Here is a 26,567-nt window from a genome sequence, read left to right on the forward strand (position 1 = left end):
CATTTGTGGTAATTTGTTACAGCACTCATAGTAAACTAATACATAAGGTTTCCCAGAGAACAAGGCTGATGTCTGTTGAACTGGGTTTTAAAGGATGAATAAGAATTCAACTAGCAGTTAAGGGAGGAAAGAACAATCCAGAGAAGAACTTTCCTTTTCTCTGACTCTCCAGTTTCAGAAGATAGGAAATTGGACCATAAAAGTTTTGTGACATATGCCTCACATTTTAGTAGTAAGAGTTGAAGATTTCCAATATAGGCATTAATTTTCTTCTGTTCACCCTACCTGTGGCTTTTCAGTTTGAAATTTAATCTTTGTTTTTACAAAGTTTCTTTCATCTGGGAGAGAAGAGAAGAGATTTACCAGGAAGAACCTTCTTAAGAGAATAAATGAGAAAACTAGAGAGAGAATCTGATAAGGATACTTGTTTATTATTGGAGCAAGCTTGGGAAAAGCCCTCTCCAAAAACAAGCAAAGGAACTCCTTGCCTGATTTGTTTGGGACTAAGAGAAACAAAATGGTGAAAATAAAAAGTTAGTAGGAGCTCTAACCTGAGTATAATTGAAGAAAGAATAAATTAATTCACCCAGAATGCAATACAGAGACACAAGGATATATATAGTTAAGAAAGAAGGAGGATAGATTGAGAGTCCCAATGTGTATAATGAGAGTTCTAGGAGAAAATAAAGAAAATGATGGAGAAACAATGTTAAAAAACATAAAAGATAAGAATTTTTAAGTACTGATGAAAGACATTAGTCCTGAAGTTTTTTTTTTTCAAGATTTTATTTTTTTCCTTTTTCTCCCCAAAGTCCCCCGGTACATAGTTGTATATTCTTCGTTGTGGGTCCTTCTAGTTGTGGCATGTGGGATGCTGCCTCAGCGTGGCTTGATGAGCAGTGCCATGTCCGCGCCCAGGACTCGAACCAATGAAACACTGGGCTGCCTGCAGCAGAGCATGTGAACTTAACCACTCGGCCACAGGGCCAGCCCCAGTCCTGAAGTTTTAAAAATAAGCTTTCAGTACTAATAAAAGAAACACATATTGAGGCATGCCATAAGGATATTTGTACAACATTAAGGATAAAGAGAAAATTGTGAAAGCTACAAGTGATAGGAGAAAAAACAGATTACCTATGAAACAACAGTAAAACTGGTAGAGACTGAGGACAAAATACATTTTGCTATACCAGAAACAAGTAAGGAATTAAAAAAACACACAATCTCAGTGAAAGACTTACTTATAAATGACAATTTATAAAACTTCCTGGGAAAACTTCCACTTCTGGCCATGATGGTATAAGATGGACCAACTTTACCCTCCTGCCTTAATCCTCTAGAAAATGAGACAAAATATATGAGCAATAGTTTTCAGACATTGGATAACAGGCAGTGCAAGATAGTGGTCCCTGAGAGAAGAGAAAAAAAATTAAGTGAATCCTATGAGTACCCCAGCTTACTGCCTAGAAAGAGTTTCCAGGCCACTTTGTAGAAAGAGAAAATCCAAACACAGCCTGACAATCTCACTGCATTGAGAAGACAGAGTTTGGAGGTGAGGGAGGCCAAGGTGACTAACGTCTTCGGGGCAGAGCACCAGAAAGGGTGGAGCTACATAGAGAGAGAACTATGGCATCTGCAGAAGGATCCTCTCAAGATTTTGGCTGAGTACTGAGCTAAACATACATGTGAGGAAGCTATCAAAGCTGAGGAAAGAGCCATTTGAGAGGAGTAGGTAGAACAATCTTCCAGTGGAGACAAAGCCATTTTGGTGGACAGAGTAGCAGGATTCCAGATGGCAGGTTTCCCACTACTGCTGTTTGTTCTCTAGTCCCTAGCAAATTGGAGAGCCAAGTGGTTACAAAGTGAGGCCATTTGTTACCCTGGATGTGACCCTCAGGAACTTTTGCTCTCCTCATGACTACAAGAAGAAGCAGAACTCTCCTAAGCAACACTATGGTTCTCCTGGGCCAATCCGTCGGACTCAATTTGGGTGTTCTCAGGTCTCAGCAGCCAATATGGCAAAGGAGTTCTGTTACTAAAGGATTTTGAGGAATCCCTAAGGAATGGTTAAATGTGCCACAGAGTATCTTTGGAAATTTCTATTGCTTTTGCCAACTGTCCTTCTTTCAAACCATTGCTGCTCTTGAACTTTGCCACCACCTCCTTCAGGCTCTCCATGTAGCCCCATCCCAGTGGACATAGATCTCCTCACTTTATTCCTCAAAGCTCAGCTCAGTCCAGGCTATTCAACAAGACATAGAGGAACAGACATTAAAAACAAAGAGCAGCCCACGACTGCTACTAGAAGTAGCTATTCTTCAGATTTCTGATAATGTAGAGCCAGCTTAGTCTGACCACTTCCCCCAACAGGAATCTCTAGTCTGTGCCATATCTTGAAATCCTAATGCCAGCAACAGGCATGAGTCCAAAGAGAATCTTTCTTTTCCAGTTCAAGGCCTGCTTATTGCCACCCTAGAAGGTCCGATTGAGGTATTGAGGCGAGGAGGAAATACTCACCTCCACCTTGGCCTGGTTGATGCAATCCCAGGAATCACTGACACTCCAGACTTTGGAGAATCTGGCTGTGCATAACACCACTTTGTGAGATACCAGTGGTTCAGGCCAGTCTGTCCTCTTGTGTGAGGTGTGGAGATAAAATTGACACACTCCTCAGGGTGGCTCCAGTTTTGTGATCACCTGTGAGTAAACACCTGGATAAAAACACACATAGGTCTTCTAAGAACAAATAAAGATTTTAAGAGACATTCCAATCTATACTCTTATTTAGGGGAAAAAAATGATCTCTCTCTCCCTGCAAGGGCACAGTCCTGCAAAAGACACAATTTATATTACTAATAAATAAATTAACCCCAGCATCTCAGTCTGAAACATCTGACTTTTGGTTAATGGTCATTTCATGACTTTCTTTAGGATAAAGGTGAGTACTTCCTTTATGCATGTGTAGAGGGCCCATTCTGGTGATTTCCCTGTGTAAAGGCAGACTGTTTCAAAATGAATATGTCTTACCGTCTAGAAATATAAAACTGCAACTGTAAAATATAACATTTCTCTGACCTTAAAAGAAGTTTCATTTACTGGGTACGCTTTAAAACACATGAATACAAAGAAGAGTATGTGCTAGCCCAGAACCTCATAAATGGACTCTTTCCGCTCTCTTTTCTAGTAACTTCGAAATACCTGTATTCCTTCTTTCTTAGTCCTAAATCTTGCCCGCAAGTTTTTTTCTTCCTTCCTAGACCAATCTTTCACTTTTAATCACACACAGGAAGAAATATAGTATCAAAACTGCTGAGCTTCCAAAGATAATATTTTATGAATAGTATAATGTCATCAGAAACAGGATATGAAGGAAGTATGTGAAGGGTCAAAAAGAGAATTAGGAACCCCAGGAAAAGCCTGGGAGGGGGAGGAGCCTTGGAGGACCTACTTCCCAACTTCTCACTCTTTTCTCATTCTATCCTACTTAACATCTTCCATGTGCAAGTCAGGTTTCTCAATCTGTGGTCTGTTACCCTCTAGGGGTCTTGTATTTCCAAAGCGCTGTGAGTCTTCCGTGAGAATCTTAAAACTTTATGCTTTAAGTTTCATAATATAAGCATATTAGCATATTTTGGATCATCTGGATTAACACTTTATATTTTTGAGTGATACTGAGTTTATGTTTAAATTTACAATTGAACTGGTGTCACATTATACTCTGAAGTTAGCATTCAACTTTTAAGACAATGTTGCCCCACCTAGGTCCCTGGAATCCCTTGGGATCTGCAGAAATATGTCTCAGGGGTTCACAATTTCTCATGTTTGAAAAACGCTGGCTTAAGCCACCTTCTTTTTTTTTCTCATGAGAGCTAACTGGAAAGAGGCTAAGAGGCTAATAGAAACAGACAAAAAGGGTTTTTAAAATGACTAGTATTTGTCAGTTTATCTTCAATGTTTGACTAATTTAAAAGGCAAGAAAATATAAGCAATCTAATGATTATTTTAAAATAAAACAGGGGCCAGCCCCAGGGCCGAGTGGTTAAGTTCACGCGCTCCGCTTAGACGGCCCAGGGTTTCGCCGGTTTGGATCCTGGGCCGAGACATGGCACCACTCATTGAGCCGTGCTGAGGTGGCATCTCACATGCCACAACTAGAAGGACCCACAACTAAAAATATACAACTATGTACTGGGGACCTTTGGGGAGAAAAGAGGAAAAACAAAATCTTTAAAATAAAACAAATGTGATACTGGGATATATAATTGTGAATGTGTAGAAATTGCCAAAAGCTTAGAATTAGCTGTTTTCTATCCACAACAAACAATGCATGCCTTCATCCCTTGTTGTTGAATGAACTTGCCATATATTTTAGAGACCCTTTTTCCAGTCAGGCCAGACCCTAAGGTATATTTTCAGGAGCTGCTTCTGTTACCATGTTCAATTAGTCAGATTTTTGAAGCTCACAATTTAAAGACAAGCTCAAGAACAGCAATCTGTGAATATCATGTTTTGAGGGGTTTTACAGTTAAATTTTTTGCTCCCTACCAAAGCATGAAAACTTTGTGTCCCTGGAATTGTACTATAGTGGTTTAGGGGAAATGGGAACAGAGTAGGGAGAGGATAATCCTCATATTCTTTGTCTCTTCCTCACCTCTTTCCATGAGCCTCCTTGGTATCTCCATTTCCCGTCTCTGAGACACCACTGTTCTCCCAGTGCCTCATTTGTTCCTTGAGTCATACTTCCTTTTCCACTTTTTTCCTTGTCTATTTTGCTCCCATTTTGTTTCAGACCATCTCCTAGTTTTTGTGAATGTAATAATGTTATTTCCATCCCATATTTAGCATGTGTATATGCAGACTTAATAAATGGTAGTCTTGTCATTGAACAATAATGCAACATTTATGCAAACTTGGCACTTTATATTCTACTCCTCTTATCCTTAAAGCAATCTGGAAAACTAGATATTTCATGTCTGTTTTACAGATGAGGAACTGAGCCCTAGAGAGAATAAGTAACTTGTGAAAGACCACATAGGTAATATATATCAAAATTTACACTTTTTCCACAATGCCATATTCCATTCTTAAGGGGGAAAAAAAAGGAGGCTGAGTAGTTTCGTGTTCCCTTTACATGGCCTTTGTCAGAGGTCTCATCCAGGTTCATGATGACCTGCAGGCCTCACAGCCTAAATTTAAGCCAATATTTTCAATGTTTGTATATCTATTTGTCACCTTAAACTGAACCCACCACTTTCTCCCAAAACTAGCACACACACCCACACCACACCATTCTTAATGGCTCCACCAATTTTTGTCATTCAGGGTCAAATCCTTGGTGTTATTCATTCATTCAACAAATATTTAAATACAAATGAGCTCAGATGAGAATTGTGCTAGGGATGCTGGGGTATTCAATGGTAAGTTTGATGGAGTTTCTGCCTTCATATAGACTTACAGTCTATCAGGAAAGACAAGTGGGGCCACACACTAGTGTAGGGATATTACAGAAGACTTCCTGGAGGAAGTGATGATAAAAGGGGGTAGGTGTGGAGGTGTGTGTTCCATGGGTGAAAGGACAGGAACAGAAAGCATGGCTTTTGAGGAACCCAAAGAAGTCTTGCTGAAGGCTTGAGTTGTAGGGGAAATGGGGAGAAAGTGGAAAAGACATGCTAAAATCAGTTTAAGCATGACGGGTCTGGTAAACTGCGGTAAGGAATTTGGATTATCTGAAGAGCAGGAGAAAGCCGTGATTAGTTTTCTGTTGTAAAAGAATCAATCTGTTCACAGTTTGGAGAATTTCTCCTCTCCCTTCCATCCCCTGAATCCAATCTCTTACTAAATTCTGTCGATTTCTTATTGTCTAATTTGTTCCTTCTTCTCTATTCCCACTGCCACCACCTTAGTCCCAGCCCTTCTCATCTCATGCTTAGATTAAGAGCCCTTTTAACCAGTCTCCAGACTTTCTCCCTCCAGTTTACACTGCTCACAAAGTCCAGACCAACAGTCCTAAAACGCTGCACCAGGATAACAGTGAAGTTCAAGTCACCCATCTTGATCCATCTATGACCATCTCTATCCTATCTAACACTACTACTTAAAATCACTTTCCAAGGAGGCCAGCCAGCTTCCTCAAAAGTCCTCCGGAACGCAGTTTACACTTTCCTCACCCTGAAACCTTCTAACATTATTCCCAGATCGAGGTCTTCATTTTCTTTTGTCAGAAAAGACTCTTGTCACAGTCTACTCATACAGGCCTCACAAGGCCTGGCCAGGTACTTCGTGCCCTCAGAACAAATACTAGTTAACTTTAATCGAACAGAATTGGACGTGCTTTGTGGGGTCTGAGGGCGCGGTGGGGAAAGAAGAGGCTGACACACTGGAGGATGGACCGGAAGCGCAGGGTTCCACACAAAAGAACTTCAGACAAACACACGAGAGGCCGGGGTACGCGGAACGAAAGGGGGGACAGCAACCGACACGTACAGACCAAGTGCCGGCAGCGGGGCCACTCAGGGTACGCCGCGGCCGTTGGTGGGCGTGGCCGCTCCAGTCTCGCGGGAGCGGCGGTTGGGCGGGCCGTTGGCCCCGCGGGCGGGGCGAGTTGCTAAGGAAATGACTGCCCGCAGCGCCGCGCCGCGCCGCGCCGGCCGGGCGGGGTCTCGAGCGGCGCCGTTTCCGCTTCCGCTCTCTCTCTGCTCCGGTCCCGTTACCGCCTCCTGGCCGGCCTCGCGCCTTTCACCGGCACCTTGCGTTGGCCGCGCGGCCTGGCCTGCTCCTGCCACGCGCACCCCCGGGGCTCCAGCTCCGGCACGGGTCGCGCTCCGCTCGCGTGCCCCTGAGGCCGCCGGCCAGCCGCCGCCATGGGTGCCTACCTCTCTCAGCCCAACACGGTGAAGTGCTCCGGGGACGGGGTCGGCGCCTCGCGCCTGCCGCTGCCCTACGGCTTCTCCGCCATGCAAGGCTGGCGCGTCTCCATGGAGGTGAGGCGGGAGGGCCCACAGGCTGGCCGCTGCAGGGCGGGAACCCGACGGAGAAAGGGAGCGGGGGGATGGGGTCATCCCCGGGGAAGGGTCCGAATCGAGAGCCTGCGGCCGCAGTGGCAGTTTGCGGGGCGGCAGCGGCAGCGAGAGCGGGGCCGGGGCCGAGAGGGAGCTGCTGGTGTTTGGGGAGCGTGTGCCGCTGGCCAGCTTGGCGGCGAGTGCTCGGCCATGTGGGGAGAGGCACCTTCCGCCCACTGACTGCCCTCTCCCCGTGCCTTCGCGCCATCTCTCGTGCCAGCCCAGCCCTCCAGGCTCTAAACGGTTTAGTGTGGGAGTAAAGATGAAAAGAGGGACTATTCCTTTAGTTTTGCGAGGAAGAAGCGAATGGATGTGAATGACTACTTTTAAAAAAATATGTGATCTGAGAGGCCTCTTTGGGCGAGGAGTTTGACAGCGAAAGGAAGCCCGGGCAAATAGTCTGTTTCAAATTCTCGACACCTGGTTGCCTGGCACTGGACACCAAGTGTCAATTTCAGAGGTTTGACCTGACCTCCAAGAATTGTCACTCGTTTTTATTCTCTTCAGAACCTTTTATGGCCTTTAGAAAACTTGAGTTGTGTCAATCACTGTAATTTCTTTTTTATTATGCTTGATGTTTTTTTCTCACTCGAGATTTCTCTAAAACGTCTGCGGTAATTGTCATTTGCCTGTGCTCGTTGTAGTTTATAGTTTCCTTGATTTTCAATCATCTCATCAATTTTGTTTTGTCTAACCTACAGAGAGCTGATTTTTCTTTTCCAGAAAATTTCGCTCTGGATAAAAGAGAAAAATGGAAAAATTCTGGATAAAGAGGAGTGGTATTGGGCAAAATGGATGTGAAACTACAAAAAAGAACAGGGAAAACTATGGTAGGAAGGAAAGGGAGACAGATTTGTATAAGAGGTGTCTTTGTGAAGAGTGTTGTGAGATACAGGCAGAGGGGCCAGGAAAATGCTCTAATTATATCTGGGATTGAGGGTTTACCTGCTTAGTAGGTGGGCTTCAGGTAACAGCCAAATACCGTCTCCCTTGGGAATTTCCTCAAATCCCTCACTCCTCCCTGTGGTTAGCTCTGGAATGACAGTATAAACTTAAATGGTTTGTTCTCAGACTCAGCTTTTATACTCGCAGCAGACTTTAAACAATTCTATCATTAGGTATACAATTTCAAGAATGGAGGGGATCCTATAGTTCGTCTCATCTAGTTTGTCTTCCACATTTTACAGCTTGGAAATTGAGGCCCAGAAAGGTTAAGACACTTGTGGAAAGAATCTCCTGGATGAAATTGTTCAAGACACTTGCTAGACACTTATCATCTGTATCAACCTGAAGTATTGCATTCATATTTCACTGTGGTGCACAGTATTGAGCTTACTGGGTGCTTGGTAAATGTAGTCGTCTGACTGATAGAAATATCTGGATATAGCTTCACGAGGAAAGCCTTAATGTAAGGCTGGGGTTTGGGTTAATTGGTAGTTTGGAGTTTCCATTTCTATGGCATTTTCTGTTAATATTGTAAGATTCAAGGTGACCGTTTGGTCTCACAGTAAGGCTTTTTCTTCAGGTTTCTCATTCCATATTTTCTACTTTCCTCTCCACTGTGGTTTTTCCGTTCTTTGGTACTCTTTCTAGTTTTCTTTGTGATTGAGTTGCTTCGATATTCAGTTTTCCGAGTTGTTTCCCAGTAATTTTGTGCTGTTTGCTTCTTCTCTGCAGGGCATTTCCTTTTATTTTTAGTTTCTCCTCTGGTAATTAGAAAATGACTTTTTTCATTGGGGGTTGTTTGGTTTGTAGAGATCTTGCTAGACTATTCCTTACATCCTAATCTACCTCCTGAGGGGTAGTGATTTAGGATTGTAAAATCTGCCTGTTATGCTGTTTCTGAGTTTACTTTGTTTGAATAGATGTACCTAATCGAATCCTCTTGAAGTCCTGTGTGGGATCCTGTTCTGCAGCATTGATACTTTTCCTTCTGGCTTTGTTTCCTTTCTTCCCAAAGTATTACATAATTTCTTTGCTATGGCAAGAAAATAACTATGACTTCTAGCCTCTTGAGGGAATCTTGTCTTTTCAGAAAGTCTAAGCCTGTTTCTCTTAACTTTTAAGGCTTAATTCTACCATTTTATTGTCTGTTGACGTTATTTGCTTGGTGCTAATGATTCAGTTGAGGTAAGTTTGTCATGCCAATACACATTACAAAGGGTGCTAAAATCCTGACTGATGCATAGATTTGGCCTTAGGGAGTACTATTTTACTACTTCTCTTGAGGCAAGGATGGCAACTGACATAGCTGGCACTTTCTACTTTCTGCTCCTCTCCAGCCCCTCTTGCTGTGGAACCAGGGTGTTTTGAGGAGGGGTAATCAGAATACTACAGTTGATATTCCCTTCCCTTCTTCCTTCTCCATTGTTTGGAGGGACCCTCAAGCTGGTTGAGGTATGTATTTTGGAGGTTAACACGTAGGTTGTGGAAGGGTGCCTGAGAAATGTGTGTGGAAAGGCTCTGAGTTTTTGGTGCCTAATGAGAAGTCCAATCTAAAACAGTTTTAGTTGATGTAGTCTTAAAGAGACAAGGGTACTTTTAGTTTTTGTTGTGAGTTTCTCTGGAAGTGACTGAATTGCTTTCTGTGGGGAGTTAGGATTTTTTAAAAATTCTATAAATCATATTTGCCCTTTTTTAAAGTATCAGTACCTAGAGTATAATTTTGAGAAAGCTAGCTGCCATATCTGGGTTATTAATGGTCATAGGGGGTCATCTAGAATTGAATATAGATAATGTTGAGCTGAAAATTCTTAAGATACCTGCATGACAGTTTCAATCATTATGTTAATGGGGGAAAATATAAAATGAGATACCACAACCATGCTGTAGGGTTCCACTTGAGCGAGAGCATCTGAAGCTGAAGAGCATTTATTGTTTGATCCTCAGATTGATGTCTCATCTCTGTAGCTTAAAGCATTTTTTACTTACTGAACCAGATCAGAATTCTTTTGTCTAGGATGCAGTTAAGCACCTTTTATAAAAGGGCATTCTTTTCATTTGATTAGCATGCAGTACCAATACTTCACAATTCAAAGATAGTATGAAATGATATCAGATGTATGCCCTTGAATATGGAGAAATTATTTTCTACTATACTGTCCCTTTATAAGTTCTCAAGCAACTGGAAGTTAAATCAGAACTTATTCCTCAAATTTCAAGAATATTTCACATAAATTATTTCTATTGCCCAATCCCCTGGCAGATGATACTACTGCTTCTCCATCCCTGACCCTCTGTTGGGTTATCATCTTGGAATTGTACAATCTTGGAATTGAATTTGAGTGTAGAAATGTAACAGATCTGGGAGGCCGGCCCCATGGCCCAGTGGTTAAGTTCGCGAGCTCTGCTTCAGCGGCCCAGTTGGGATCCTGGGCGAGGATATGACACTGCTCATCGAACCATGTTGAGGCGGCATCCCACATGCCACAGCTAGAAGGACCCCCAACTAAAAATACACAACTATGTACCCGGGGGCTTTGGGAAGAAAAAGGAAAAATAAAATATTAAAAAAAAAAAAAGAAATTTAACAGATCTGATCAGTAGTCCTTGCCATTGTAAGCTGCTATTAAAAATTATGCTGTCTGGAAGCACAAATCTTTAGAACTGAACTTAAAGCATCACTGATATTTAATCACATGCTATATCCTGAGTAGTGATTCCAGGGGAGTTGTTTTCTGTTTCCCTCTAGATCTAGTTCAAAGATGGAGTATATCAACTTTTAATCATAGATAGTACTTGAAAATGCGTATACAGGACCCTTTTTAAACAATTTTATTGAGGTATAATTTACATACCATATTCATTTAAAGTGTACATTTCAGTGGTTAATATATTTACAGAGTTGTACAGGCATCACCCCTTAATTTTAGAACATTTTCATCACCCCAAAAAGAAACCTGATAACCATTACCAGTCACTCCCTATCCCCCCTCCTCTAACCCCTGACAACTGCTAATTTACGTTATGTCTCTATGGGTTTGCCTATTCTGAACATTTCATATAAATGAAATCATGAATATGTCACCTTTTATGTCTGGTTTCTTTTACTAAACATAATTTTTTTTTTAAGATTTTTTTATTTTTCCTATTTCTTCCCAAAGCCCCCCAGTACATAGTTGTGTATTTTTAGTTGTGGGTCCTTCTGGTTGTGGCATGTGGGACGCTGCCTCAGCATGGCTCGATGAGCAGTGCCGTGTCCAGGCCCAGGATTTGAACTAGCGAAACCCTGGGCCGCCAAAGCACAGTGTGCGAACTTAACCACTCAGCCAAGGCGCTGGCCCAAAACATAATATTTTTAAGGGTCATCCATGTTGAATCATGAATCAATCAGTACTTCATTCCTTTTTATGGCTGAATACTATTCCATTTTATGGACATTTTGTTTATCCACTCCTCAGTTGATGGGATGTTTGGATTTCCACGTTTTGGCTATTATGAATAATGATGCTATGAACATTCATGTACAACTTTTTGTGTGGAAATGAGTTTTTATTTCTTTTGAGTGTATACCTAGGAGTGGAATTGCTGGGTTGTATAGTAACTCCATATTTAACATTTTGAGGAACTGCCTAACTCTCTTCCAAAGTGGTTGCACCATTTTACATTCCTGCCAGCAATATATGAGGGTGTCAGTTTCTCTATGTCCTCCCTGTACTTGTTATCACCTGTCTTTTTTATTATAGCCGTTCTAGTGGGTGTGAAATGGTATCTCATTGTGGTTTTTTATTATATTTCCCTGATGGCTAATGATGTTTGAGCATCTTTTATTGTGCTAATTGGCCATTTATACCTTTGGAGAAATTTCTGTTCAGATCCTTTGTCCAGTTTTAGTTGAGTTGTCTTTGTTGTCTTTTTATTGAGATATAAGAGTTCTTTATGTATTTTGGATACAAGTCCCTTATAAGATATGATTTGCAAATATTTTCTCCCATTCTGTGGGCTTCCTTTTTGCTTTCTTGTTGGTGTCCTTTGAAACACAAAAGTTTTTAATTTTGATGAAGTCCGATTTATTAAGAGTTTTATAGTTTTAGCTCTTACATTTAGGTCTATGATCCATTTGCGTTAGTTTTTTTTTATGGTGTAAGAAAGGTATCCAACTTCGTACTTTTGTGTGTGGATACCTAGTTGTCCAAGCAGCATTTGCTAAAAAGCCTATTCTTTTCTCTCATTGAATTATTTTGACATCATTGTTGAAGATCAATTGACCATAAATATGAGGATTTATTTCTCTTAATTCCATTTCTTTGATCTATATACTTATTTTTATGCCAGTACCACACTTTCTTGGTTGCTATAGCTTTGTGGTAAGTTTTGAAGTTGGAAAGTTTGAGTCTTCCAACTTAGTTCTTTTTCTTGTTTCTTCTTTTCTGGGTCCCTTGCATTTCTATTTGAACTGTAGGATCATTTCTGTACAAAAGGCACCTGGGATTTTGATAAGGATTGTGCTGAATCTTTGGATCAATTGAGTATTGCTACCTTAGCAATATTAAGTCTGTAGTTTTCTTGTGATGTCTATCTGATTTTGGTATCAGGATAATACTGGCCTCATAGGATGAGTTGGGAAGTGTTGTTGCTTCTATATTTTGGAAGAGTTTGTGAAGAATTGGTAATAATTCTTTAAGTAGTTGGTAGAATTCACCACTGAAGCCCATTGGGACTGAGCTTTTCTTTGTGGGAATTTTTTTTAATATTATTTATTTTTAATTGCAGTAAAATACATATAAAATTTACTACTTTAACCATTTTAAAATGTATAGTTCAGTAGTGTTAAATAAATTCACATTGTTGTGCAGCCAATCTCCAGAACTCTTTTCATCTTGCAAAACTGAAACTCTGTACCCATTAAACAATTCCCCATTTTCCTTCCCCTCCAGCCACTGGCAACCACTATTCTACTTTCTGTCTCTATGAATTTGATTACTCTAGGTACCTTATATAAAGACAGATTTGTCTTTTTGTGACTGGCTTATTTCACTTAGCATAATGTCCTCAAGATTCATTCATGTTGTAGCATGTATCAGAATTTCCTTTCTTTTTTTGTGTGTGTGAGGAAGACTGGCCTTGAGCTAACACCTGTTGCCAGTCTTCCTCTTTTTGCTTGAGGAAGATTGTCCCTGAGCTAACATCTGTGCCAACCTTCCTCTATTTTATGTAGGATGCCACCACAGCTTGACTTGATGAGTGGTCTAGGTCCACACCCAGGATCCAAACCCACGAACCTTGGGCTGCCAAAGCAGAGCACACGAACTTAACCACTTTGCCACTGGGCCAGCCCCAGAATTTCCTTGTTTTTTAAGGCTGAATAATATTCTATTGTATGTATATACCACATTTCGTTTATCCTTTTTTTTAAAGTAGCTATTTTTTTTTCTCCCCAAAGCCCCCCAGTACATAGTTGTATATTCTTCGTGGTGGGTCCTTCTAGTTGTGGCATGTGGGACGCCGCCCCAGCATGGCTCGATGAGCAGTGCTATGTCCGTGCCCAGGATTCGAACCAACGAAACACTGGGCCACCTGCAGCGGAGTGCATGAACTTAACCACTCGGCCACGGGGCCAGCCCCGCCAGTCTTCCTCTTTTTGTATATAAGCTGCTGCGTCGGCGTGGCCACTGACAGGTGAGTGGTGTACGTCTGTGCACAGGAACTGAACCTGGGCTCCTGAAACAGAGCATGCCAAACTTAACCACTAGGTCATCAGGGCTGGCCCTTGTTTATCCTTCCATCTGTTGATGGACACTTGAACTGTTTCTGCCTTTTGGCTTTGTGAATAAAGCTGCTGTGAACATGGGTGTACAGATATCTCTTTGAGATCCTGCTGGGAAGTCCAAGGTCAAGGTATCTGGTGAAGCCCACTTCTTGGTTCATAGATGGCTGTCTTCTAGCTGTGTCCTCACAAGGCAAGGGAGCTCTCTGGGGTCCCTTTTATAAGGGCACTAATCTCATTCATGAGGGCTCCTCTATTATGACCTAATTACCTCCCAAAGCCCCTACCTCCATACACCCTTACATTGGGGATTATGTTTCAACATATGAATTTTAGGGGGACACAAAATATTCAGTCTATAGCACAGTGGTAATACATACATATAACTTTAAAAGTTGGATAGTAATATGTGATTTTGTAAAACCAAAAACTTAGTTCCCTTCCCAAACACCTTCAAATTTTTTATCTTAACTTGTAAAGATTTAGATAAATTTATGTATCATGACTCTAAATGGTTGATCCAGTGATACAGAGAATAGTTGTGGATGTATTTTTAACCTTAGGAGATTGAGATCAGATCAGGAAGGATAACTAAGCCTTTATTAATACAGATCCATTGGTTGTCTAGAAAGTCAGAAGGGTCTGTGTGATAGATGATTTGGTAAGGCAAGGCCCAAGATCCGTGACTCAGGTGAATTCTATTCTGAGTCATCTCCTCCACATCATCTCAATGGTGGTTATGTTATGATATGTTTCCAGGTTTAGGGTAGGAAATGAAGGAGGAATTACCCTTAAGGTGTTTGTCCTGAGGCAGCTGGGAACTCACCAGCATAAGCAAACATGGAGGTCCTGCTATGTTGCAGAACATAGTGTTAGACGCCAGAGCTGTAAAGAAATTTAGACGGTCTTTGCTCACATGCTGCTTTGCAATCTAATTTTGGACCTAGGATTCCCTTTTTCTCCATGGAATGTTGGATAACAATACAAATAACCTATGCTGAGTGTCAAATTATTGGTAGAGACAATATATATTAAAAGAGTTCGGGGGCCAGCCCTGTGGCCAAGTGGTTAAGTTCATGTGCTCTGTTTTGGCGGCCTAGGGTTTCACCGGTTTGGATCCTGGGCACCGACATGGCACCACTCATCAGGCCAAGCTGAGGCAGCATCCCACATAGCACACCCAGAGGCACTCACAACTAGAATATACAACTATTTACTGGGGGGCTTTGGGGAGAAAAAACGGAAAAAAAAAAAAGAAAGAAAGAAGATTGGCAACAGTTGTTAGCTCAGGTGCCAGTCTTTAAAAAAAAAAGAGTTCAGAGCGGGGAATGATCATAGAGTATTGGTATGATTGAGAAAGATCTCTTGGAGGTGGTGAGATTAACTGGACCTTAAGGAAAGAGTATAAATGGGGACAAATATGGGGAGGAAAGTGGGAGAAGAAAAAAGTATTAGAAGGAGGGATAGGAGGAAAGAGTCTGAGGCAGGCATGCTTATTACTTTGCTGGGGTAGGGTGGTCAGTGTCAAGAATGGAGTAGTTTCTGGGGCCCGCCTGGTGGCCAAATGGTTAAGTTCCTGTGCTCCGCTTCAGCAGCCTGTGGTTCAACGATTTGGATCCTGGGCACAGACCTACGCACTGCTCATCAAGCTATGCTGAGGCGGCATCCCACATAGAGGAACTAGAATGACCTACAACTAGGATATACAGCTATGTACTGGGGCTTTGAGGAGGAAAAAAAATAAATAAAAGTAAGATTGGCAACGGATGTCAGCTCAGGGCCAATCTCCTCACCAAAAAAAAGAGTGGAGTAGTTTCTTTTGAGGAATGGTATGAGAATTAAGAAATTAGGTTATGGAGATTGGTAAGAATGATGACTGAGTGCCTTAAATTGCCAGTTAAGTTGTATGGAATTAATCTTACATGCAGTAGAATCCATTGAAGATTCTAGCAATAAAATGTTATATTAGGAAGATTAATCTGGCAGCTGAAAATGTGTAGGCTAGCTTACAGGGGATATAGAATAGAGACAGGAGAGGAGTTAAAATACTATTAAAAGTAAAGTAATCCAGGAACAAAGTTATGAAGGAAAACTCCTCAGGACTCGGTGATGGATAATGGAAGACAGCCAGGAAGTCAAGGAGGACTAGTGTTAAGTGTTGCCTGGAAGAGTTAAGATTCCATCGACAGAAATAAGACCGGTAGAGGAAGCTCTGACTTTTTGGAGACTACTGAGTTCCTGTTTACATATGTTAAGTTTGAGGTGGAGAAGGGACACCCTATAGAAACAGTCAGTTTGGAGGTACAGAACTGTAATTCTTCACAGAACCCAAGAGAACTTTTCAAGAAAGCTGACATGGTTTGTACTGTTTAATTATATACAATAGTTGGGGAGAATTGAAGCCTGCAAACTGACTATTTGGATTACTGTTATGGTCTTTGCCTGCTCTGTGAAGTAAGATCTTGAAGAAGGGTTTGAGATTAGGAGTTTAAGCAGAAATGTTAATCTAGAAAGAGGGGAGAAATAACTGTATTTGAGGCAGAAGTGAAGGAGAGGTTAGATGAAGCTATGGAGAAATTTTGTGGTAGAATAGGGAAGATGAAGTAGTTCTTGAAATATGACCTTGATCTACGTGAAGAAGTTAGCTCATCTGCTGAGAGTGAAAGGAGAATAGCTTCGAGACCTTGAACAGTGTGGAAAAGGTTTGTGACTGGCTGTGGTTAATAAATTTAAGAGTCAGTGCAGAGTAGAGAAAAAAAAATGTTGAATGGAAGTAGTGACCATAATCAACATGATTTTATGACATTTTATGACTAGCAATACTTAGTGGCCCTGATTCAGAGGTAAAGAAAGCAGTTAGTCCCGTTAAACAAGGTTGGATTAGTTTTTCTCAATTGTCAGGAGACAGCATTGAAATACTTGGCTCTGGCTCAGAAAGGGACAGAGAGAAAGAAAGGCAAGGGTAAAGGTAGGGAGGCTGTGATCGAAGATGTGAAGGGGGAAATTGAAGTGCTTAGAGAAGATACAACAGTTCCAAGTGACAATATAGATCCAAAGCCTCACTGACAAGTGGAGGAGAAGGTAACGTGGAGTAGTTCTTAGAACAGACCTCAAGGCATAAGATGAATCTTTATGGTGGGCAATTCCTCTTTGAGAGTAAGGACAGAGAAGAAAAATGTAAGCCAGGTGCCGAATTTCAGAGCAGAATATATGTATTTGTATGTTGAATTCCAGTTTACAGAGGACTTTTACGTGTATTGCATCATCCTCACAATAGTCCTGTGATGATATGAGTAAGGTAGATATTCCACATTATAGAGGATAAAATTGAGGCACACCAAGAGATAGCTGGCCAAAGATCACGCAGTATATGGTAGCATGGCAACTGAAGCCAGGGCACAGATTTGTTTTGTCATTATTCAAAATGGAACAATTATTGTACAAAAATTAAAAATTTAGAAAAGTAGAAAATAGTTATTATCCAAATCCCAGTCTTCACCAAGTTTAATATGTGATCTTCCAGACTTCTAGCGTATACATACAGGTACTTTTTTTTTTCTGCTTTTTATCACAATATGTTGTGAACTTATTTCCAAATTAACACATATTCATCATTTCTGACAGCCGCATATATTCCATTGGAGGGATGTACCATTTGTAATCTAATCTCTTCATGGAAATTTAGATGGTTATAATTGTATTTTATTATAAACAATGCTGTAATAAACATTTTTATACATATCTTCATTTTTATACATATCTTCATATCCTCGTCTTATTCTATAAAATAAACTTTTACAAGTTGAATTGCTAGATTAAAGGGCGTGCACATTTGAAATTTTGGTACATGTTACCAAATTGCCCTGCAGGAAAGCTGTACTAATTTGTGTTCCTGTTGATCAAGATATGAGAATGCGTTTTTACCTTGCTCTTATCATCACTGGATATTGTTAATCTTTTTCATCATCCTAATTTGCACAAAAGGACATTTCCCTGTTTTTAATGTTCATTTCTTTGATTGCTATTGAGGTTAAGTGTTTTTTCGTATGCTCGGTGAGGATGGATCTTCTGCTTCAAGATCACATGCTCTTAGGAGGAACAGATGGGGGAATCAAAATGATGCTTTGAGTAGAGTTGTGGGTTCAAAAGAGATGGTCGAGCTGTGATCTAGAGTAGCGTTGCAGGACAGAGAAAGACCAGTTGATTCTCCTGTTCCACTGGGAAGGAGTGGACGTGAAGACAGCTCCTCCCTACTCTACCAAAAAAGTGGAAATAGTTGGACCAGTTTCTCAAATTTTACTAATAAACATTGAGTCTTTAAAATACGAGTTTACTTTTGAAAAAGCTAAACATTCTCATGGTTCAGTCTCACTCCTATCCCTCTGTACCTTCATTTCCTCCCACTTAACCACTTTTATTAGTTTTCTGTGTATCTTTGTAGTATTACAGTATGAAAAGATAGATATCTATTCCTATGTTCCCTCTTCTTATACAAAAAGCAACTTACTAAATATATCCGTCTGCACTTTGCTTTATTTAACAAAATGTCTTGGAGATCTTCCATGGATTTTTTTCTTAAAGGAAAGCAATACTTGTGGAACTCCAGTATTCAGTAAAATGATTTTAATTTTGTGTTACTTAAATGTGTACAAACGTAGAACTGGACATAAATTCCATTCTGTCAAACCACACTACAAAGGCAACAGAATTAAAATCGACATTAATATGACACAACTGTTTTGCTGAAACTAATTAGACACACAGCATGACTTAGGTAGTGACAGCTGAGGTACAGTTTCTTATGGGTTTAGCATGCCTGTACTACACTGTGTCCCATGCCAATTTAATTCTCCCACTGCTTTTCTGTAATCCAACCCAGTCCTCCTTACTTTGTTCTACTTTTTCTTTATTCCGTAGCACTACCATCTTTCCATATGAATTATACCATCATTCTATATGATCTACCTATTTATTGTTTTTATTCCGTATATCCCCCATTAGAATGTGAGTTTTTTAATGAAGTATGGGTCTTCTTTTTATTCACTGATATATCACAAGAACCCAGAACTCATCCTGGCACATAATGGATACTCAGATATTTGATGAATGAATGAATGAGTGAACAAAAGAACTCGTAGGCACATTAAAGTCTGAGAGTAACTGGTAGAGGATGCTGGGGCAATAGACAATCATAAAGGCAGGCAAGAAGGTGCTGAGATGGTGGTGAGAGGAGAGGAAGGCCCAGTAAGATAAACCCTGACTTAGAGGGAAGAGAGGCCAGCATGGCTGGTGGTGGAGTGATTGAAAGAGGGAGAAGATGGCATTTGGTCTCTGCTGCTCTCCAGATACTTAGGATGAGGCCAAGAGGCAGTTGGTGATGACTTTAAACAGGCCATCAAGAGCCATCCATGGCAGCCCATTAGCTTCTGGGGCATTTTCTTCTGGAGACGATCAGAGGGAAATACAAAACTAGCTATTTTTCAATGCTCTGCTTCCCTACCTTAAAATAAGTATTCTAGGGGCGGGCCTGGTGGCACAGCAGTTAAGGGAGTACATTCCGCTTCGGCGGCCAGGGTTCGCCGGTTCGGATCCTGGTGCGGACATGGCACCATGTGGCAGGCCATGCTGTGGCAGGTATCCCACATATAAAAAGTAGAGGAAGGGGCCGGCCTGATGGCGCAGCGGTTAAGTGCGCACGTTCCACTTTGGCAGCCCCGGGGTTCACTGGTTCGGATGCTGGGTGCAGACACGGCACCGCTTGGCAAGCCATGCTGTGGTGGGCATCCCACATATAAAGACGAGGAAGATGGGCTCAGATGTTAGCTCAGGGCCAGTCTTCCTCAGCAAAAACAGGAGGATTGGCAGCAGATGTTAGCTGAGGGCTAATCTTCCTCAAATAAATAAATTTTCTAGACTTGTGTAATGAAAGCATAGTCTTATTTCAGGGACAACAGAAAAACCACTGAACTCAGATTTCCTATTAACACAGTGAGAAATTTTGAAATGCTAATGCCTGAAAGAGAAAGGAGAACTGTTAACTTACATAAGGCTAATCAATTAAACTAAATAGTTGATTATATTCTTTCTGTTTGTAGAAAGTATCTGAAAGAAAGGTTGGGTTGTTTTCCAAGATGGGGCAGTGTCAGCTGAGGCACACTTTTACCAAGATCTGACAGTCTTGGTTGAACTGTGGCTTAGCCTGGAATATTAGTTTGGGGTGGCAGAGTTTTATTATTAGAAGTATTTGATCAAGCCCAGCCTTCCAGCCAAAATTGTTGGTATGGCAGAACCATTGCAAACTTATGATATGTTATGCCATCAGAGTCTAATGATATCTCAGTTCCGGCTGGGGGTAGGAGTTAAGAATTAAGAAGACTGATTATATGGGGCATTGTAAATTCCAGTTGACAAGTACTAAACACAGTGTAGTTTAATAACGTTATTTGTTGGGAAGATACTCTTTTGTAAGTATATCCTCTGCCTAGCCTGAGGGTAACTTCTTGAGTGAGTTAAACTTTGAGACAGAGGGGAATAATTTGTTTAGATGGTGCTTTTTTGGGATACAGTTTTGCAAAGTTCTAATGCTTTCACTTAGTCTGTCTTAGGACTCTCCTAGAAACTTTTCAGGTTGGTAATGCCCTTGGGTCTCTTTTTGCTATTTTCCCTAACATTTTCTTTGAAGTTCACTGGTTCATAGAATTGGTTTGGAAGTGACTTTAAAGATCCTTTATTCTGGTTCTTCCCATAGTTGCCACAAATCCAAAAGGGTCAGGTCTAGAGTTCCAACAGCCAAACATTCTGCCATCTGGACTGAGATCTCCTAGGCTGAGGCTGCTAGACTGCAGAGGTAGTGACCTGATTCATTTCTCTCCCTTCTTCTCTCTCTCCTTCTTTACCTTTTCCCCCCTCCGTTCTCTCCCTTGCTTTCCTTCCTTTCTTCTACCCTGTACTTCTTTTCTTATTTTATCATCCCATCTTCCTTTCTTATTTCTAGGCCATGTAGGTCAGCCAGGGAAGGGTTAGTGAGATTATGGTGTGAAGGCAATCGTCATGACCTGAGGTGCACAAGGAAGAATATCCTTTGACCTTGAGAAATACTAATTATGCTGTTCTTTTTTCTAGGATGCTCACAACTGTATTCCTGAGCTGGACAGTGAGACAGCCATGTTTTCCGTCTACGATGGACATGGAGGTAGGAAACTTTAGCAAATCATATTGGTAACATTCTAGGACCCCAATTCCAGACTTTATGGGGCAAGAAGAGGTCCTTTGTTCTTATAATTTCCAAAGTTCTGGTCCTCAGATATCGTTTCCTGCCTGGTGCTGTTTTTCTCTACTCTGCCCTTCTTCCTTCCCTATAGGATATTGTATTGGTTCATAATCTCACCAGGCCTTGTTTTAATCCAAGAAGCCTCTTCCTACATTAGCATTTATCTTTTTTTCACTGAGAACTAAGTATACAGGTGAGAAAAGACAAGAAATATATTAATATAGCCCTGAGAGAGGTGATGGTAAAATCTATTTTTTGGGTCAGAACTTCCTAAACATTGTCTTTCAAGTAGATTTGAGTTGTCTGAAGATGCTCATCTCCTCAATCATTGAGATTTACTCCAGTATGGCATATAGATATTATGTTACTTTCTATGTGTGGGAAGCAGTGCGCTGGGTGACCTGACCTTTCTTCTAGGGGAAGAAGTTGCCTTGTACTGTGCCAAATATCTTCCCGATATCATCAAAGATCAGAAGGCCTACAAAGAAGGCAAGCTACAGAAGGTCTGTCTCCCTACAGTGTTCATTCTTCACTTCTATAGGTTTTCCCTTGTTTTTCACTTCTTAGCTTTTCCTTTCTCACTGCCACCTGGCTTCTTACTACATTTCTTATTAAATAATTCTGTGCTTAAAATGAGCTTATGCCCACTTGGGCCTTTTTAGAGCTGCCTAGTTAATGCCCAGACCTATGAACTGTTTTTTATTTATATAAGAGTGTCTCCTAATGTGGTGGGCCACATTCTACTTTGCATTCCATCCTTGTGCCCAGGATTATATATAGGCAATTCATTTTGTGCCCACTGTACTTTTTCCTGCACTTGCTTTATACTATTTTGCTTATATTCAGGCTTTGGAAGATGCCTTCTTGGCTATTGATGCCAAACTGACCACTGAGGAAGTCATTAAGGAGCTGGCACAGATTGCAGGGCGACCCACTGAGGATGAGGATGAAAAAGAAAAAGTAGCTGATGAAGATGATGGTGAGTGTGGCATCCCTTGTTTGAGAGGAAATCAGCATTTTAAAGAACTATTCTTTATATTATTTATGTATCAATTCTAAGGGAAGATGACTTCATGGGGACCTGGGGGGGTCCTTACATTAAAGAAGCCTATGTTCTCCTGTACTACATGTGGTTATGAAAAGAAGAAAGAGAATTAACTTTTGTTGAGTGCCTACTGTTGTAGTTGTAAACATTTTTATATACATTACCTTTGTTACTGTGATGGAGTCTTTCTGGTTCCTATTAATGTTTAAATGACCTTTTTTCAAGACTGGAGCTGCCATTCACCCTAGCAGCCAGTCATTAAGCCTGGGCCATAGGCCTAGACTAGCACTGTGGGCTTCTTGGGTCCTCAGCCAAAATAGGGTTTCCAACTTACCAATAAAAAATGAGAAGTGATAGAGGAAATATAGTAACTAGTGTTCCTTTGACTAAGAAGGGGGTGAAAGACAAAGACCAAAGGAAGTCTATGGAGGCAGATGGTACTTGAGGAGAAGGAAGCAAAGGAGTGTTGTTCTGAGGCTTGATAAGTGAGAGGAGCCTTAGGAGTAGGAGGTGGTGGGGAAGTGGAACTAAGACTGCAGGGCTGTGGAGGTAGTGAGAGGGACTGATCCCATGAGGAGTCTGGCATGGGGGCGCTGATTTAGCCTCTTCCCTGCAGTGGACAATGAGGAGGCTGCACTGCTGCATGAAGAGGCTACCATGACTATTGAAGAGCTGCTGACACGCTATGGGCAGAACTGTCACAAGGGTGCTCCCCACAGCAAATCTGGAGCTGGGACAGGCGAGGAACCAGGGTCCCAGGGCCTCAATGGGGAGGCAGGACCTGAGGACCCATCTAGGGAAACTTCTTCAGAGGAAAATGGCCCCACAGCTAAGACCCACACAGGCCTTTCCTCCAACTCGGAACGTGGGACTGAGGCAGGCCAAGGTGGTGAGCCTGGCACTCCCACTGGTGAGGCTGGGCCTTCCTGCTCTTCAGCCTCCGAGAAACTGCCTCGAGTTGCTAAGTCCAAGTTCTTTGAGGACAGTGAGGATGAGTCAGATGAGGCGGAGGAGGAAGAGGAAGACAGCGAGGTAAGGGCCTGTGGGAGCAGACAGATGCTGAATTTTCAGATAGGGCCTGTTTTGTTGCCATGGATAGCTTTCGACTCTTTTCCTTCTCCTATTTTGACACCATCCCCAAAGACCCACTATATTCCAAGCTTTTCTTGAATTCATTCTCTCTCCACCAACAAGGTGCCATTAGCCTTCTTATCTCTTCCTTTATTGATACTATAACAAATAGATTTAGTTCTGGCCTTTCAGAATCTGTCTCCTAGAGAGGGAACAGGAAGTTGGTTGTTGTTTTTTTGGATATTTGGGTGTTTCTCTGGGCAACTTATTTTCTGGCCATGTTGCCTGGATGGTGGTTTTGGCTGACAGCCCTGACCTTCCCCAGGGCTTCCTGCTAGTGACTGCTGAGTCCAGTTCAGGATATCAGTTATGCCCATCCTAGCTCACTCCCTTCTCCCAGATTTTCCCATGATGATCATATAGTTGTATCTTTCAGTGTTTTGAGGACCTGTGCTCAGCTAGGGCCTCTTGGTTCTGAGTATGAGTTGGGGGGAGGGGAGCAGAGGGTCATCCCCATCTCAGCAGCCTGGGGTCATCCCTCTGGCAGGAATGCAGTGAGGAAGAGGATGGCTACAGCAGTGAAGAGGCAGAGAATGAGGAAGATGAGGATGACACTGAGGAGGCTGAAGAGGACGAAGAAGAAGAAGAGGAGATGATGGTGCCTGGGATGGAAGGCAAAGAGGAGGTGTGTGGGGAAGGGGGGCGGTGAGTCTGGAAAAGCCAAGAGGCAGATGTGAATCCCCTGATTTTGATTTTGGGACAGGGGATCTCCTTTCTATCTTGGTACTGAAGTCATGTCATGGGGGGGATATTCTGCAAGGGGAATGAGGTCTTTTGGGTACAATTATCTCAGAAAAGGGAGGGAGCATGCTGTAGTCTCGGGAAAGATTCAATTTGTGCTCCTCCTGTTTGTTAAAGCTCTCTTGGTGGTCCTAGTGAGAGGAGAAGGCATAGGAAAATGGTCAGGGGAGCACTGCTGAGGAGCTCATGTCCAGAAGCTCCTTTGATGCTCCCTTTCTTCCTCTTAAGCCTGGCTCTGACAGTGGTACAACAGCAGTGGTGGCTCTGATACGAGGGAAGCAGTTGATTGTAGCCAATGCAGGAGACTCTCGCTGTGTGGTGTCTGAGGCTGGCAAAGCTTTAGACATGTCCTATGACCACAAACCAGAGGATGAAGTGGAGCTAGCACGCATCAAGAATGCTGGTGGCAAGGTCACCATGGATGGGCGAGTCAACGGGGGCCTCAACCTCTCCAGAGCCATTGGTAAGGGCTAGGAAACTGTGGGAAAGATTTCTGGGGTCTTGTTCTTTGTTCAGACTGCCTACTAGCAAATTTTAATCTTCATAGTCCTTGTACCTTTCCAAGTACTTTTGTATCTACGACCTCTGTTCTTAAATGTCTCTGTGAGATAGGTAAGATACGTATCATTTTGGATAATGAAAAAGATAGGTGAGCGACTTCCTTAAGGCTCAGCAACCTGAAGACGGGGCTAAAATTAGAAAAACTAGAACGCAGTTCTCTGTTCCGCTAGATTATGGAACTTTGTAAAGAAGGGAAATGAATGGCAAGGCTTGACTGGCCTCAAACACAAGTCTGTGGGAAGTGCCCAAACTACTCATCAACCAACCATTCCTTTACTTCAGGAGACCACTTCTACAAGAGAAACAAGAACTTGCCACCTGAGGAACAGATGATTTCAGCCCTTCCTGACATTAAGGTGCTGACTCTCACTGACGACCACGAATTCATGGTCATTGCCTGTGATGGCATCTGGTGAGCACCAGTGGAATGCCCTAAAATTCCCTTTTTTCTGCAGCATACTTCTCTTATCGGGCTTTGAGCCAGCTGCTTTTGGCTTTATCATCCCTTTAATGGCTGCATTCAGCACCTTTTCTTTAGTGCCTGGGCAGACCTCTTGTTATAGAGACACCCAAGCCTAAGGCAGAACTGAGGATAGTCTCTGTAGGTGTTTACATTGGCCTAGGCTGTCACCTCTACCTATACTCCTTTACTCTGCCTTGGTGGGACTAAAGAAGATTCTATTGTTTTTGACCCCAGGAATGTGATGAGCAGCCAGGAAGTTATAGACTTTATTCAATCAAAGATCAGCCAGCGTGATGAAAATGGGGAGCTTCGGTTATTGTCATCTATCGTAGAAGAGGTGAGTCCCAGGATGGAGGAGAGGTGTCTGGTCTACTCAGCCAAGGTTTTCTCTTTTGACTTGAGCTAAAACCAGAGCCTGGGAATAGCATTAATTACTGACAGATGCCAAATCCCAACTAGAAAGTTCCACCTTGCCTCATTTCCCTGACTTATCCTTATGCCTCATAGACTAGCAAGTGGTGTTTTGTGATACCTGTTGCCTATTCCCCTCCTTCCTCTACCCTGTCTCAGCAGGGCCAGCCCTCTTGTGGCACTTTAGGTTCTCAGAAAGGTGTTCAAACCCTGAAGCTGAGCTACCCTGTCCCTTTTGTAGCTGCTGGATCAGTGCCTGGCACCTGACACTTCTGGGGACGGTACAGGGTGTGACAACATGACCTGCATCATCATTTGCTTCAAGCCCCGAAATACAGCAGAGCTTCAGCCAGAGAGTGGCAAGAGGAAACTGGAGGGGGTGCTTTCTACTGAGGAGGCTGAAGAAAATGGCAACAGTGACAACAAGAAGAAGGCCAAGCGGGACTAGCGGTTGCCCAGACCCCTGCCCACCTAGACTGTTTTCTGAGCCCCTCCGGACCTGGGACTGAGTTTTGTCTTTTTCCTTTAGCCTTAGCAGTGGTTATAAGGTGTGCAGGGGGAGCTGGGTGGCTTTACTCAGCCCATTCCAAAGAGGGCTCTCCTTCCACCCAGCAGCCTGGGAGCCTCTGCTGTCCTCCCCAGCCTCCTCCTTGCTCCTTGGGGCTCATCACCGGTTCTGTGCCTGTGCTCTGTTGTGTTGCAGGGAAGGACTGGCGGTTCTGGTTTTTACTCTGTGAACTTTATTTAAAGACATTCTTTTTTATTAGCGGCTCCATGGCCCCCAGCCGCTTGCATCCGCTCTCTGTTGTACACTTTGAATCAACACTTTTTCAGACTAAAGGCCAAAACCTAATTGTGCCCATGGTGTCCTTTTTTCTCTGCTGCCGTCCTGTCTGGGCCACCCAGGGTGCCCTGGCCTCACACTTGAGCCCCATCGGTAGCATCTTCCGAGCTCCTCTGCGCTTGTGTGCGTGTGTGCATATGTGTGTGTATGTGTCAGGGAGATGGGGCCCGGGTATTGTAACTCTCCCAGCTGCTGGCAGGCTGGCCTGGCGTCGCGGCTCGTCCTCACCCCCTCCTGGAGTCAGGAATAATTTCCTCATTCCCCCGGGGAGGGGTCAAGATAGGCCAGGCAGCCGTTGAGTCTGAAACCAGGGGCAGGGCTTCTCCTGCCCTCCTGG

At 42.5% G+C, this 26,567-nt stretch overlaps 1 protein-coding gene and 1 long non-coding RNA gene across 3 annotated transcripts; one reads left to right on the forward strand and one right to left on the reverse strand.

Annotated features, from left to right (window-relative positions):
* Positions 1–802: 802 nt before the first annotated feature.
* Positions 803–6,604, reverse strand: LOC106837052 (uncharacterized). 2 transcript variants are annotated; one of them, XR_006528927.2, is made up of 4 exons: positions 6,484–6,604; positions 2,518–2,711; positions 1,242–1,336; positions 803–946 (listed from the first exon to the last, which is right to left on the reverse strand). It is a non-coding gene; the product is annotated as an uncharacterized lncRNA (long non-coding RNA). The 2 variants fall into 2 exon arrangements; XR_001399536.3 differs by having other exon boundaries at positions 803–998.
* PPM1G (protein phosphatase, Mg2+/Mn2+ dependent 1G) lies at positions 6,594–26,239 on the forward strand. The gene is made up of 10 exons (XM_014850372.3): positions 6,594–6,980; positions 20,887–20,956; positions 21,452–21,537; positions 21,881–22,013; positions 22,696–23,111; positions 23,698–23,835; positions 24,180–24,414; positions 24,795–24,924; positions 25,210–25,312; positions 25,628–26,239. Exons 1-10 carry the CDS (start codon positions 6,861–6,863, stop codon positions 25,832–25,834), a joined length of 1,638 nt encoding a protein of 545 aa, XP_014705858.1. The 5' UTR covers positions 6,594–6,860; the 3' UTR covers positions 25,835–26,239.
* The last annotated feature ends 328 nt before the right edge of the window (positions 26,240–26,567 follow it).

Source organism: Equus asinus, chromosome 6 (assembly GCF_041296235.1).
Source record: "Equus asinus isolate D_3611 breed Donkey chromosome 6, EquAss-T2T_v2, whole genome shotgun sequence".
Lineage (NCBI taxonomy): Eukaryota > Metazoa > Chordata > Mammalia > Perissodactyla > Equidae > Equus > Equus asinus.

Coding starts and splice junctions, on each gene's coding strand:
- PPM1G (XM_014850372.3), top strand. CDS start 6,861: ATGGGTGCCTACCTCTCTCAGCCCAACACGGTGAAGTGCTCCGGGGAC. Junction 23,112..23,697: donor AGGAAGAGGAAGACAGCGAG/GTAAGGGCCTGT, acceptor TCCCTCTGGCAG/GAATGCAGTGAGGAAGAGGA. Junction 25,313..25,627: donor TGTCATCTATCGTAGAAGAG/GTGAGTCCCAGG, acceptor TCCCTTTTGTAG/CTGCTGGATCAGTGCCTGGC.